Below are 16,403 nucleotides of genomic sequence, written 5' to 3'. Positions count from 1 at the left end.
GAGGCATTAACATAATTTCAATGTGTATAGAAAAAAAAAAAAAGAGATAAAAATGAAATCGTTACTCGTTAACTTGAAAAAAAAAACTACTAAGTTTCTTCAGAATTAAAAGTCGTCGGCAAAACGCAAAACAATTAACTTAGCTATTTAATTGCAATCTATATATTTTAACATTGGCAGTTCAATATTTCACTTTTATGTGTATTCATGTGTAATGCATGTCACTGATACGATTGCTGACACGCTAAGTCCCCAAATATTTTTTAAAAAAATTAAAAAATAAGTATCAAATGTATATTTAACTTTTAAGCTACCGCTTTAGATTTATAAAGTTAGAAAAAGCTATTAACTTTGGATTAAATTACAGTGGATTAATATGTTATATTATAGTTGATATATTAAATGCGATTATAAATAAGCTGTTATAATAAGACAATTTGTTGCAAAAGAAGAAAACGAAACAGGACTGTTCACAGTGAATTAAACTTTACATGTTGACACGGATAACATCAGTATCGTTTATTTATGAGTCAAATCAAATTTTCAATGTTTTTTTTCCACCAAAAACTTCATTTTCCAAACTTTTTTTTTTAAATATGAATAAAAATTTTGAAACTCAATTTCAGCTTTTAACTATACATTTCAGATAACTCACTTCTAAAAATTCAATACAATCATAAAAATTATTAATACTAATTATGAATACTAATTAGTTTCCGGTGTATATTATTAAAATAAAAGCAATTTATTTGTTCTACAATAAAATCTAATTTATAAATTTTATTGTGAAGTTTGCATAAGAAAATACAAAATTTTTCCAAGTTACACAAATAATATTATTTCTGAAAAACTGCTAGTTTTCCATAAATTGATTTTAAACATAGTTTTAATCACTGCATTCTGACAAGATATTCGAAAAATTTATATTACATCAAAAGTTAAGTAATTGTAACGAAAATTTGATTATTAAATATATAATAATAATTTTACATAAATTAAAAAAATATTCGTAGGGTTCTATAAGCCTCAAACAACAATGTATTCTTCATAAGAACAGATACTTTACTTTTCCATCTTATTTAAGGGTGCATTAGTATACTTTTGAAACAAATTGAATGCATTTCAAATCATATATAAAGTTAAATAAACTAAATTATGTAATACTTAAAGCTAAATTATTAAATTAATTCAACAAATTGAACTCATTTCAATTCATATATAAAGTTAATTTAACTAAATTATAAATAAGACATAAATTCTTAATAATTAAAAATATTTAAAAATAAAATATATGAATGTGTGTTTGCAGAAGTTCTTCATCAGGGGACACACTGCCTGCAAACACACAGAAGCCTTTCTGTTGTTAGTGGATTTAACTAAAACTAACAGTGCCCCAAGGCCCCTTAATGAAAAGACAAGAAAAGACTTTTACCACAAATAAATATCATTATAAATTTGAAAAAGAATCATACCTAAAAGGTATGAATTTTCTGTGTTCATTTTTCCTCTTAGTTATCATTATTGACCAAGAAAAATTGTATTGATTTTGTGATTGGATTTAACTAAATTATGTAATACTTAAAGCTAAATTGTTAAATTCATTCATCTTCAGTTGTTAGGAACTCTTTGTTTAAATGATAATAATTTACAATTACTTAATTTTTGAAGTAAATTTTTTTGGCTTAGTACAGTACATTTAGAAGAAAAAAAACCTATCTCGAAAACTCCCCCGGGTTTTTTAAGTGGTTTAACCGAAAAGTCTTGGGAAAGTTTCTTAAGGCGAACATTACTTACAACAAGCCCACATTTAAGGAGATACAGAATTTAGCAAACGAAATGGAATTAGCTTTTTTAAGCAATGTTATAAATGTATTAGGATGTTCTCTTTTTACCAGCAACTTTTTTTCCCTCATTTTTTATGATTAAACTAGGATAACATTTTTTGAAGCATTAAATATTACCAGGTTAATAATAATAAAAAAAATTAGTGAAATAAATAAAACAGCATTTCATAATAATAATTGTATAAAATCTATTCAGCAAAGTTGTTACGGCAACGAAAAATGCAAAGAAACAAAATTCAATATCTTAAGAAAATAAATAGATATTAAAAACTTTTTATAGTACATTTTAGTTTACCATAGTAAGTGAATTCAAAAAATTTTCGCATATGAAATATAACTCATAGATGCGAATCTATAATTAAAGAGATAAATAAATAAAAGTTAATTGAGTTTCTACCACTTTTTACAAAAATAGTCGCCTGTGGCATTCCTGATTTTGTCATTGCTGATGAATATGTTTGAGTGCATAAAGTTGGACCATTTTTCAAAGTTATTCACAACAGGTGTAACCGTCAGAGAAAGGGAAATGCCACCCAACTGGACAACACCACCGCCCTTTGTCTCGTTAGCAAAAGATAAGGAAAGAATTTCGTGAGATTTCGAATATCAGCTTACTGAAGTCTCATATAAGAAAAGCTCATTTTCGCCCCTTATCCATACCTGCCAACTTTTAATCTTTTCCAGGATGATTTTCCCTAGTGCATACCTGCCAACTCTCCCGTATTTAAACGGAGATTTTATTTTCATATTTAAAGTGGTAGTAAATATATACTATTTTTTCTTTCATAAATTTAATTTTTAAATGATTTTGATCACCACTATTCTTACAAAAATTAAGCTTATATATTAATATGCGTTACTATCATGGTTGTCAGTTGATGTTTCTTCAAACACAGCGTATTTTTTTGCTTACAATTGAAATTTTAATTCCATTTTACTACCACTGGGAAAAATCGTAATGGAAGGGATCAAAAGTTGGCAGGTATGCTAGTGGTAGTAAAATGGAATTTAAATTACAATTTTTGGCAGAAACAATACGCTGTATTTTGAAAGAGCTTCACGACAGTATTACATATTTATATAAATTCTTAATTTTTTTAAAAATAGTGGTGGTCAAAAAGATTATAAATTAAGTTTATAAATGCAAGGAATATATAGAAAGCATGCATTTTACTACCACTCTAAGTATAGAAATAAAATTTTACGCCAAATGCGTAAAAGTTGGCAGGTATGCTTATCCTTTCTTAAAAGTATGCTTCATACTGAGTTGTTAAAAATGTGAAAAGGAAAAATTTTATCCACAGAAGAAAAAAAAGTGGAAGTTATAAAACTCTTAGATAAAGAAAGAAGAAGAAAAAATTACTTTAGTGTAATTAAAATATGTAAAATCTAGCGATTCACATATGTTGCTTCGTATGCAGAGATGCCAACTTGCTCCGGACACGAAATATATTTTTTAAAGTTTATCAATTGTGATTCTTGGTTTAATAAATTTAATTTACTAGATTTTTATCCTCCACTATTTCTGAATAATTCGTAGGCTTATATAATTCACCGATTCACAGAACTTATATCATGCTACACCTTCCAAAAAGCAAGCAAAAATAGTCAAATATTTGCAAAATTTCCTTGTAGTTTTTAACATATTGAACCAGCTGTAGTAATAATATTAAAATTAAAAGAATTGTTTATAAAATTAAGTTTATAAAAAGAGGTCTACATATGAAAAACTACTATCGGAAAAAAATTGGTAGAACATATGGGCTTATATCCATATTGGTTTATACCAGGGCTGTCCAACTGGCGGCCCGTGGGCCGCATCTGGCCCGCCAGCACATATTGTGCGGCCCGCCAACTTCTTATTCAGGCTGATCGCCCTCAGTTTTCCCATTAAAATGTAAGCAAATTGGTTTATAATCCTTCTGTTCCATTGTTTTATAATTAATAGTTCAATTATTAATTGTTATTGTAAGGGGTTAGCTAAGAGGTTAGGTTAGAGAGGTAAGAGGTTATTGTTCAACTTTTTCAAACTGCGGCCCGCCAGGTGATCTGTGACCGGAATTCTGGCCCGTGGGCTCTTTGCAGTTGGACAGCCCTGGTTTATACCAAGCCGATAGTTCTTTCCTGTATCCACCACTATAACTCAAAGAAATTAATGTAATTCAAAGAAATTAATGTACTTTTACGTCAGATCTAATTATAAACCCTTATAGTATTAATATATTAAGGTAGATGGAGCTCCTTTATTTCTAAAAAAAGTTAATCCTAGGAATGAACCACTCGTGCTACCACTTTTTTCTTTTTTTTGCAATAAAGTAACCGTCTTTTTTAAAAGTACGCTTGACACAAATGGGCCATACATTCAAAACCAGAGTTCTTGCAATTAGATAAATATTATCTGCAGTTAATTATATAGTGTTGATTGCATACACAATAATAAAAACATTGAACGATAACAAACACAATATTAAAAAATTACGCTATCACGCTTTAAATTTTTTCAAGGATCACACGTGCCCAGAAACAGTTATTTGATCATACCAAGACTCGAACTGACCTCAAAAAAAGTGGTAACAATACTTTAATAAAAAGTTTTTTTTAACCTATTTTACTAACTTATTTCTATTAGCTTTTAATTTAATATTAAAAATACAAAAATTGCGAATTTGTTACTAAATACGTTAATCTGGAAAAAATAAGTGTAATGGTTTACATGAATTTATGAAAGTACATGTTATATTCTAACATATATTCTTTTTTAACTTAATTATTTATTCTTAATTATTATATTCTTTTTTCTATATTATATTCTTTTATGAGGAAAGTACAATCAGAGTCATGTAAAAATTTGTGAATTTCATATATATAATAAGAAAATATTGACATAATTTTTTTATTAACTAAAATATATGTTTATTGCTGGTAGCACTTGTCACGCATAAAATATAGTAATTAAGTTCAAACCATAAAAGAAAAGGAACATTTAAATAAGATAAATCAAACACAATTGCTCAGTAATCGTTAACATATGAAAACAATAAAGAAAACTTTACAATCCAATTAATTGTTTTAGTGAGCAATAACTATAACACGAGCAATTATCTATAACACGAGCTTGAAAAATCAGGAAACGTTTCCAGCTGATGTATATTTGGCAACTAAATGAGTCTTCTTCCTGTATTAATTTCAGTGGAATTTGGCTGATCAATCAAACCACCAACAAATGACGTCACAGATCCATTAAATGACCTTGAGTATCACTCTTAACGATTAACACCTGTTGTTTTTTCCACGCGCCAATTTCATAATCTGACTCAGATTTATAAATTGATTACCGCTGTAATTTGATATTTAAAGAAAAAAATTTTGATACTATTTATTTGTGTGTTGCATAAATTTGATCGATACAGATAGCATTGAAGAAATTTATCTTCATCGAAATGAGGAAAAATAAACTAACAATCGCAGCTAGATCAGTAAAGAATCATTATTCATTCTATTAAGATAGCGAACAATGAAAGCACACTTAAAAAGAAAAGAAATAAAATACTGTTTTCAGTTACATTACCGCTGGAGGTGAGGAAAAAGAATTTATTAGTGCCTTGCGATATCGGCCTCGAGATTTTCTGTCAAAAAAATAATAATTTCGCCTGATACTTTAACCCCTTGAGGATTCAGAAAAGCATTCGTGCAAAATCAGAATCAAGTTGTAATTAAATAAAAAACGGTAACTTAAATCAGTGGTTCTTAACCTTTTTAAGCCGCGACCCAAATTTGAGAAATATGTTCATGTCGCGACCCAAAAAAAAGTCAAAATTAGGCTGAGTAAGCCTAATTTTGACTTCTTCTAGGAGGTGTTGGTATTACTTATTATTTGGTGTATTACTAACTTTTTTGGTTCGACTTAGCGCGACCCAAGAAATATGCTTCGCGACCCAATTTTGGGTCGCGACCCATAGGTTAAGAACCGCTGACTTAAATGGAGTCGTTACTAATTTGACAGACTTACTTTGCTTTTACTTTAATTATTGTTAGTTTAATCATATATATAATCAATTTTAATTCAAAGTATAACTAAATAGTTTTACTTTGAACAAAGTAATGGTGAATTAAATAAATCAAATAATTATAACTCCGCCCACAAATAAACTGCTAAAGAATTACTTTGATTACCAGTTTTATCTTTTTACCCTGATTGATACGGTTTTATGCTGGCAAAAATTTGTGAAAGTCGGCCCGAAAGGGTTAAATAACTTAAAATATTTTAACGATTAAAAAAAGTATCACTGATGGGTAATATTAGAAATTTAATACAGTAATATATTATCTGAAAATATCGTTATTTTTTTATACATTGGTTAGATTCGCCAGATATTTATCAAAGATAAATAACTTATTTTAAAGCTTATTTTAAGGTAAATATTTATTTTAAAGTTTAAATAACTTATTTTAAAGATTTATTTATGATATTTAATAACTTATATTACTCTTATTAAAGCATCGCTGCTGGGTGATAAGAGAGTTTTAATACTGCAATATATAGCAGGAAATATTATTTTGTGATATTTTTTTCAGATTAATTTAGTTTGATTACTTTTTTTCTTTTCGTCAATATTCAACATTGAAAAGTAAAAATAAAATTGTGTTCTGTTAAGAAATACCATTTTAAGGGAGGGAAAAAAATATCTATTGGTGCTCCGTGTTATTGAAACTTTAAAGTCCTTACATAATTGTCATAAAATATTGATTTATCGTGATAATTTTCCAAAATTAACTAATTCATATTATTTTGAAATTGGAAAATATTTGCGTTACAAAACAAAATTTATTAACTGACAATAATATCGTACTTCATAATTATTGTTATCAAATACTGGCGACATAATCGTATTCGATGTTTAACCGAGTTGATAATGGTCTTGATATTATTTTATACGATAATTACTGACATCTATATTATATATATTACCATATCAATGTGATATTACCATATATGGCAACGTTACTTTTAAAAAGTAACGAGTAAAAGTACAAGTATTTTTAAAAAAAGTAACGAGTAAAAAGTTCTTATTTTAAAAAGTAACGAGTAAAAAGTACAAGTACTAAACAAAAAAAGTAACGATTTAAAAGTACATTTTTAGAAAATCGAAAATTCAAAGTAACCTAAAATTTTATTGAATAATATTCTTATGTCCTTTAATGTTTTTGCAAAATTGTTGTTATTTATTTAATTATTTTTAATTTCGAAAGTTATGGATATTAATTTATTTTTAAATTCGGAAGAATATTACAATATAATTTTATAATCTAATCGTCCTAATATAATTTTAAAATCAAATATAATTTCAATATCAAAATTTTTATGGATTTGCACGAAAAAGAAATTTTATCTATTGACTTTAATTTTTAGTTTATTATTTTTATTTAATTAAATTACCATTGATTTAAAATTGTTTTACTCTTTAGAAACGCGTTTTAAAAACACAAACATAAACAAAGCAAACAGATAGCTTTGTGATCTTTGAGCTAGTAAAAAATAATTGAATGTGTAGTATAAGTTGAAACAGAAGGTATTTAAACACGAAGTTAGCTGTGAATGCATATATATTGCATTCACAGTTTTTTTTTTTTTTTTTTTTTTTTTTTAAGAAAGCTTACCGAGTTTTAGAAAAAAGTAACGATTTCATTCGATATTTCCGTTACAAATACTTTTACTTTTTCCCTAAAAAAGTAACGAAAGTACAAGTAAAAGTACTAAATTTAAAAAGTAACGAAATACAAGTAAAAGTACGTACTTTTTACTTGTACCGGCGGTACAAGTAACGAAAGTAAAAGTACTGCCATGTATGGATATTACCATATTACATAATATTTGCGATGCAGCCGTGATTGCTCAAGGAATAGAGTGTTCGCCTTCCAATGAGGTGAATCGGGTTCGAATCCCAGCGATGGCTGGTCGTCGATACGAATTCCGCATCGATACGAATTCCGACAACAGTACTGACGTAAAATATCCTCAGCGGTAGACGGATCATGGATAACATTAGAGTGACTAACAGTGGGAGGTTTTCGTGGTTTTCCTCTCCATATAACGCAAATACGGGTTAGTCGCATCAAAAAGCCCTCTACGAAGGCAAATTTCTTCCAATGCTTGATTCAGAAGTTTCCTTATCCTCAGGATTGGGTTCAAAATTACAAGCTACGGAACATTAGTAGTCGTAAACCCAAAAAAATTGGGTCGACTGTTCAACGACTGTTATGAAATGAAATACTTGTGATGTTATTACATTTGTTATTCATCGTTTATGATAATGATCTTTATCGTTATCAAATAAGATTATTTCCTTTTCAATAAGTTATATACTTTTTATTCTACTATTCCGTTCAATAAGTTTTAACGTTTTTTTAATGAATATTTTTATTTATATTTATATGATTTTTTTGGAATTTTTCTAACCATTTTTATTTTTACGTCCTTCTTATACACAAGAAGAAACCTAAATAAAAACTCAGGAGCCATGTCATTTGTTTTTAACGTAAGGGCAACCAAGGTGGTTATCGAGTAATTTATTATATACAATATTTATTAAAAAGAATCACACAGTATTAACAGTATTTTACTGAAAAGCCATATAAAAATGAAACTAAAAAAAAATTGGAGCACGAGTGATTTAAGGGTAAATTAAAGTTTCTCAGATTAGGTACTATTTTCACTTCAAAAAGTTATTAGTCAAAGAAACTTGCGAAGAAATTTTGCTTGTTAGAAAGAAAAATCATGAAGTATTAAAAAATAAACACCTTGCAATTAAAGTAATAATTTTTAAAAAAAATTAAGCATTTATAATTTTTTTAAAGTTATTTCTTTAGATGATTGGGGAAAAACAAAGGCGGCAGACACAAAATTTTGAAATTTTTAGAAACCATTAAGGAAAAGTGGTTTACGTATATTACGATTAGAATAATAATTAGAATATTTGTCAATTTTTGACATAAGGCAGCGATTGCATTCACGCACGAAAACTTGTTTAAGTATTTCAACTAAATACAAATTTGCATTGTTATAATTATTTTTTTTTAAAAAAAGGCTGCAGATTTATTAAATTAAACAAGACAAGTAAAATGTGTCACGCATCAGCAAGTGTCAAATTGTTTAATATTATTCACCCATGAATTTATTTCTAAGTTTAAAGATCACTTTAATTTTCCTTTCATCAATAAGTTTTTAAGAAAAGCTACTTATGTCTGATAAGAGGGTAACTTATCTTTATCCTATCTCGATTGTCCAAACAGACAACAATTACATTTGGTGTGCTTATCTAATCGGCACGATACATTGCACATGACGAATTTGGAACATTTAACTTGGCGAACAAAAATTTTGTGAAAAATAAAAAGAAGATTGTTTTAAAACTGAATTCACGCGGAAAGTATCTAAGGCACATATTTTGAAGTTTTATTTCAAAACAAATTATTAACCCACTTCTGTGTAGCGGTAGTCTTGCATTGATGTTTTTAAATGCTCACATAATTAAACAAATTAAGCAAAGTTAAATTGTCATTTCGCTACCCATGTAAAACTGTAGAGTCGTTATGATGCTGTGCGCTGAACTGTCATTGTGAAAAACTGGAGCACACCCTTCAGCTCGACGGGTACTAGCCATAGAGTCTAGCCAGTCTGGGAAGTAAATGCGGCCTGCGCGTAGTGTCTACCACATTCAAAAATTGCCAAAGATAGGCTTTTCAAATTTGGTTTAACATATGCATCTTTATTACTATCTTTCCTAGTTAGGTATTTTCGATGTAGCTAGGCGCCTGCGGCGAAGGATGGTCTTTTTCTCATTCATAACTTTTTAACAAATAGATCATATGTACATATTTTTTTACAATTAATTTGTCGTGGTAGGGTGATTTTTTTTTTAAAATTTAAATTGAAGATTTAATGCTTCAAAACGTTATAATGTTGCTACCACTACGAAAAAATTTTCTCAACGGCCGCACTGGTTGACAGCTATTTAAATATTATTAAATATTAATCAATTTCTTCAGCATGAAATTTTTCCCTTATTTGACCTTTTATAATGCAGGAGATAAAAATCTTAAATCCGCCGAAATAACTTAATTCAAAATAAGTACTTCTAGTTAGATTTTACAACTAAAATTGTGGCCATCAATAAATAATTGCACGTGATCATGATTTCATCTTTTTGCAATTATTAGATTAAAGAATAAATTAGTTATATGTCGAGATCCATATCAAATGTATAAAAAAAAATTTATATTATCATATAAAATTTTTTAAATTTAATCATTAAAATTCAAGACCTATATGAATGAGTAGAAAATTATAAAATAGACTATTTATACAAATATTAATTCAAGTGTTCACTATAGAAACGCAAGTGTCCTTTTCATTTTACCATAAGAAGTGGTAAATTATGAGCTTTGTTATCAAAACTCAAAAATTGTTTGATAAAAAATATTTTAAATAACACATTATACACAGATTATCACCACATGATAAGGCAGCTAAATAACATACTTGATATTGAATAGCTAAGAGTTTTTCCTATAACATTGTCATAATGTTTAAGCATAGAAAGTTATTAAAAATATATACATTTATTTAAACAAGCGATTTTCATGAATTAAGTTATTATTTTTTTTAAAAAAATGCACAATAAAATGTTATTTGCCTTAACATGATTATTAAATCTCTTCATGATTATTTAAATTATTATCTCTTCATGATTATTTAAATTAATGTTATACCGATTAAACAATCGGCCTGAACGGTAGATTATTTAATTGGAATTCAAATAATCATGGTTGTATTTGCTAAGTGAAATTAAAAGAAAGGTAAAAAATAGAATTTGACTCATTGATAACTTAAAGATTCATAATACAAATCTCACAAGTATTGAATAGTTAATTTTATTAGATATGATTAAAAAACAATTAACTTAAATAAATGAATTATGAATGAAACGTTTTGATAAGGCAACTAAATAACTTTTTTGATATTGAATAGCTAAGAATTTTTCCTATAACATTTTCTTAATGCCTAAGCATAGAAAATGTTCAAACACATTTATTTAAACAAGCGATTCTTGTTAATTCAGCTTATTAATTAAAAGCGAATGATTAAAATGTTAATTCCCTTCTCATTTTTTCATGATTATTTGAATTAACGAAAAACCGATTAAATAATCGACCTGCAAAAGCAGATTACTTAAGGATTCATTCATTATACAAATCTCACAATTATTGAATAGTAGTCTTACTTTATAAGATACTTAAAAAATATTAAAAAAAAAACAATTTACTTAAATAAATGAATTGTGAGTAAAAGTTTTATCAAAACGTTTTAAAAATGTAAGCTTTCAGGTTAAGTGAAAATGAAATAATCAAATAGACTTACCTTAATAATATTCCTTGTAGGGTCTGTATCATCAGCTTCAACCAGAACTTTAAAAAATGCAGACACACCATACACCACTTGCAATTTTTTCAACACATCATTCCGCTTCCAGTGACCCCCTGGCGAATCCTTAATGAGCGCCCAACCCCCAATATCATGAATCGTCTGCTTAATCTTCTCAGGTACCCACACTTCGATTTCTTTTAAATCCCTACAGGAGGCATAGAATGTTTTTACCTTGAATTGGGCACTTGTTGGGTCGGAGTCATAAGGCACTAAATCAATGAGGTGTCGAATGCGGCTGTAAACTTTTTCCTTCAACTGATCAGTAATAGAATAAGTACCCTTATTTTTTGGCAAAGGGGTCTTCGTGACCCAGCCATGGCAGCTGAAAGACCAAAAATCGTCACACGGGTCAAAACTAGGTTCTGACCTGGCGACCACGGCGGAAGCGGTACGCAGGCACTCGGGAGTCCGACACTCATTACTCACTGGACACTTATAAGTGCCCAATTGGACAGCTAAAATTATCACAATTAGAAATAATATGAATAAGAATATACACAACAGAAGAACAATAACATGGTGCTTATTCGAAGCAAATTGTTTGGCTCGACCCCTTAACTCGTCGAGTCTCGAAGATTTGGGGGCCATCTCCGAGTCCTTTTCATGGTCGTTGTTTTCCATCCACTTGTCGTTTTCTTTGGGTTCTGTTTTCTCTTCGTCGCCACCCCCTTTACTGTTATGCATTTTCAACAAGAAAAAAACGTTCGATCACAGACGATAATCGTCAAGGACAGCACTGGCGGAAATAATTGCGAGTAAAATCCTTTTATGGTGAAATCGGGTTAATAAATGTGAAGTTACACAGGTAATATCGCAAATGATTTGGTGAAATCCATATTGAGTGAAATTGTAGCAAAATGTGACGCTTTCACATTCGGAGAGGTTTTATTTCGCGGCGTCGTAAATTCAGCGTCACGCTATCCACATGCAACAGGTCGCTTCGATTCCGTAGAACTTTTTTTCTCTCACTAAGGAAATGGGATGTAAAAGCCAGTTGAAGCTTCACCCGAATGACTGCGTGGTTGAGGGTTGCCTGACATTCACTCCAAAAATTGATAGACCAGCTATACTTATCGCTTTTTTGGCGATTAGTTTTTACTGAAAATTTTTTAATGTAGGATTTATTTTCAATAATTTATTTTAATTAATTAGGTTTGATTGATTTGTCTTTATCTTGGAAATTGTTAACTCGTAACAGTACGTATTTATTTGTTTTTATTGCAATTCAATCAAATTTTTTAAAAAAAATTTTGCGAGTTTAATTAGCATTTTTGTGCATCTATATTGATTTCAGCAAATAAAAAAAAAATGCTACTTAGGAAAATTGATTTACAGTTTTTTTACAAAAAAAAAAGATTTAATAATTATTTACTAAGACCATGCTTACAATATATCAAGTAACAGATTTTTAAAGTTTTCGATTATTTAAATGTTTAAAAAATTTTGCTAAAATAATTATTTATTCGTTATNCGAGTTTAATTAGCATTTTTGTGCATCTATATTGATTTCAGCAAATAAAAAAAAAATGCTACTTAGGAAAATTGATTTACAGTTTTTTAAAAAAAAAAAAAGATTTAATAATTATTTACTAAGACCATGCTTACAATATATCAAGCAACAGATTTTTAAAGTTTTCGATTATTTATATGTTTAAAAAATTTTGCTAAAATAATTTTTTATTCAAAATATGACTTAATAATAACTTATAACTTTAAATAACTAAATTTTTATTTTTTAAACTAAAATTTAAAAAAAAAAAAGCAATTTTATAAGTAAATTTATTGATTTTTTAAGCAGAAAAATGCTTATTAATTCGGCTTGAATTTAGCGTTTAATTTGGAATGTAACTAAATTTCAAGAACTGAATGTAATGCTTATTCAAGGCTCATAATATCATTGAAACAAATAATGCGCGATGGTTTCATGTTTATTTCGGAAATAATTTGAAAATTAAATGCATATTAATTTCATTTACTTAAAAAAAGCATTTTTATTAACAGGTTTTTCTATCATTATTAATGTCCTTTACGTTTAAATTTAATTACAAATAAATTTTGAATCCGTTAAAATTAATTTTAAAAATGCTCTAAGCAATAAAAGTCTATTCTCATTTCTTTCAATATTGATCCTAATGTTATGAACGCGGGGATACAATGAAATAGGTTATTATTATACGGATTTTCCTTAAAATGCTATTTCATTATTTAAAATGGTAACAAAGTTTTATTATTTTTTTTCTTCATATTTTTTACATATATAAATATTAATAATACATACATAATATATTAATTTAAAGTAATTTGATTGTATACCTAAATGTTTGACATAGTTTCTATGGCAAACCTAGTAATGCAGAATATGTATAGTTTAAAAAACTATCTTTAAAGTGGTAGCGTGATGACTCGAAGGTTAAAGCATTGAAATGTCTTTGTTAAAAGCTGGGGTTGGATCCCTGTAGTTTTTTTTTTTTTCTCCTTAAATCTTATCGACGCAGAGTATGATATTTATAGAACAGTTTCTTTTTTTAAAATGAAAAAAATGGTTCTACATTCGATTTGCGATTTTTGTATTGGCGTGTATTCGCAGGCTTTTCTAAAAATAAAAAAAAAACAGCGCTTCTTATACTTGTTGGTACGACTACTTCTTCAATTTATGACAATTTTTGCACATGATCTGGGTAAAAAGAATAAAGTGGCACCCAAGCTTTTCGTACTATGTATTTAATATAATTATAGACGGTATAGTAATACTTTGACTTATTTTGCGTTTAACTTATTGCCTTATTTAAAATAAAAATTATGCACTCAGGATTTTTGATATGAGTACAATAACATTTAAGTTATATGTAACATTTAAGTAAGTAACAGTGGTGCCAGCATGTTAGATTTGGGGATAAATTATTCCTAGTGGCAACGAAATATATGTTCTTGCGCATGATACATGTGGGGATTGAACAAAATTACGGAGACAATTCTGTTGTAACTCTACGTAAAAAATCTTTATTTTTGAAGAAGTTAAATTAAATTTTCCAAGTTGAGCTTAAAAAGCTTTCTTTTACAATTTTTTAAAATTTTTTTATAATATCTTAAATGATTCAATTTATAAAACAAGTGGAAATAAAAGTCTTGGAATAGTTAAAATGCATTCTTAAAAAAAAAAGAAGGAAATTTCCTTGAAGAGCTATATAGTTTGTGTTATTTATAAGATGAATTTTCTAAGTTAAAGAAAAAAATTCAAAATAATAATAAGAAGACAATTCTGTTGTAACTCTATGCAAACAATCTTTCTTTTTGCAGAAGTTAAATTAAATTTTACAGTGAATTCAAAAATAATTATAGCAAAGTAATAGTAATCTAAATTAAATTGTGTCTAAGTTGAGCTTGAAAAACATTATTTTACATTTTTTTTAAAAATTGTATAATATCTTAAATGATTTAATTTATAAAACAAGTGGAAATAAAAATCTTGAAATCGTTAAGATGAATTCTTAAAAATAAAAAATTTTCCTCGAGAGCTAGACAATTTGTGTTATTTATAAGAAGTATTTTCTAAGTTAAAGAAAAAAATTCAAAATAATAACAATAATAAATATTTGAAATTTCCCTTTGTGAAGGCGAAACTAGAACGTGGCAAAATAGAAATAGGGAATTTTATTCTATTTAAGAAAACTTCGCTAAATATTTATAAAACTAAATAAAGCTGTTTTTAAATCCACGATTTTCCAGTTTGAAGACCCATTTTCTGCGTAGACATTTAAATTTTTATTCCTTTTCTGCATTCTTAGGTCATTTTTAAGTAAATGCACCTGTTTGACGACTGTTAAGTTTTTCAAAAAAACGTGAGGAAATCTCGCCAATCGAGTGGCGAAAATAAGTTTAAACGAAGCCAAATGCTTAGCTATCTAGAACGCATGCGTCAAAGTTTTTCCTATGCCTGCAGTTGTCAGTCGGGGGTCTGGTTTACCTTCAATAATATATTTTTCTCAGAAGTTATGGCGTTGCAAGGAATTAAGAGTTTCGAAATAAATTATCGTGGTTAAACCATAATTTAATGTTTGCTTAATAAAATTGTTTTGAGTTATGAAATTATTGCTGAATTTCCTTTTGCTTCTCTTGAAGTAGTTTTTATTTATTTTTTAATTTTAGCATATTTTGGGTTTGTTAAATATTATTAAGTTACATTAAATATTATTATCTAACCAACATAAATGATAAATTTTGCCTCGTTTTTTTAAGAAGAAAATAATTAATTTTTTGGGAGATTAAAGACTATTTTTACGTTTTTAAAACAAAAATCCTAGAAATCAGTAATAAAAAGGCGAGCATGTCGATATTAAAGAAAAATTTCACTATCGACATGTACAGTAATTATTCATTTATGAATAAATCGATTCTAAACAGTATAACCTACTTGCAATTTTTAAAATATAAAACATATTCGTTGCGTTAATAACTGCAAAAAAAAAAAATTCCTTAGACTATGCATTCAATAATTGCATTGCGTTTGATAACTGGATGCTGGATATTGGGGTTATCTCGGCGTTTGGCGCGAAGCACCACTAACAGATTCATCGATTCTGTTTTGTCGTATTCTAGAAGGTCCTAAATATCTTTGAAGTTGTAGTATGTTGTAACGACAAATCAAGTCCTTAAAGAAGCAAATCTTTAGTTGAAGAGAAAATCATCTTTGGAATGGGGAGATCCCCTTGAGTACAGTTGTATGATAAAGTTAATAGTATTTTGATAGTATGCAGTCTGAGCATAAAAAGGCGGTAATTGGGCTGAAATTCGAATTATCACGGATTATATCAATATCGAACAACTTATTGAAATCTGTTTGCGTTTGATAAGAAATGACCGGTTTATTAATACAGCCAATTTATTGAAAAAAAAACTGGTTTCATCAACATTACATTTCTGTCTCTAACTCAAGAGAAATAATTTATTTCTGACTACTACTATTCATTAACAACTTTATAACAAAAATACCAAGCATATATGCATTATAATTGTTTGTAAATAGTGGTAATTAATGGGATGGCAAAAGGGGATTCCGTGGAAAGTGCACAAAGGTT

The 16,403-nt window shown here is 28.0% G+C and overlaps 1 protein-coding gene across 1 annotated transcript in view; it reads right to left on the bottom strand.

Annotated features, from left to right (window-relative positions):
• LOC107454867 (endothelin-converting enzyme 2) overlaps positions 1-12,366 on the bottom strand; it is a 47,166-nt gene extending 34,800 nt beyond the window's left edge. The window contains exon 1 of the mRNA XM_016072199.3: positions 11,263-12,366. Within this exon, the coding sequence (XP_015927685.2) occupies positions 11,263-12,012 (750 nt within the window). The 5' untranslated portion in view covers positions 12,013-12,366. The remainder of the gene's footprint in view (positions 1-11,262) is intronic.
• Positions 12,367-16,403: the final 4,037 nt, after the last annotated feature.

Source organism: Parasteatoda tepidariorum, chromosome 10 (assembly GCF_043381705.1).
Source record: "Parasteatoda tepidariorum isolate YZ-2023 chromosome 10, CAS_Ptep_4.0, whole genome shotgun sequence".
Taxonomy (NCBI): Eukaryota; Metazoa; Arthropoda; class Arachnida; order Araneae; family Theridiidae; genus Parasteatoda; species Parasteatoda tepidariorum.
This window is presented reverse-complemented; position numbering and strand designations above follow the sequence as displayed.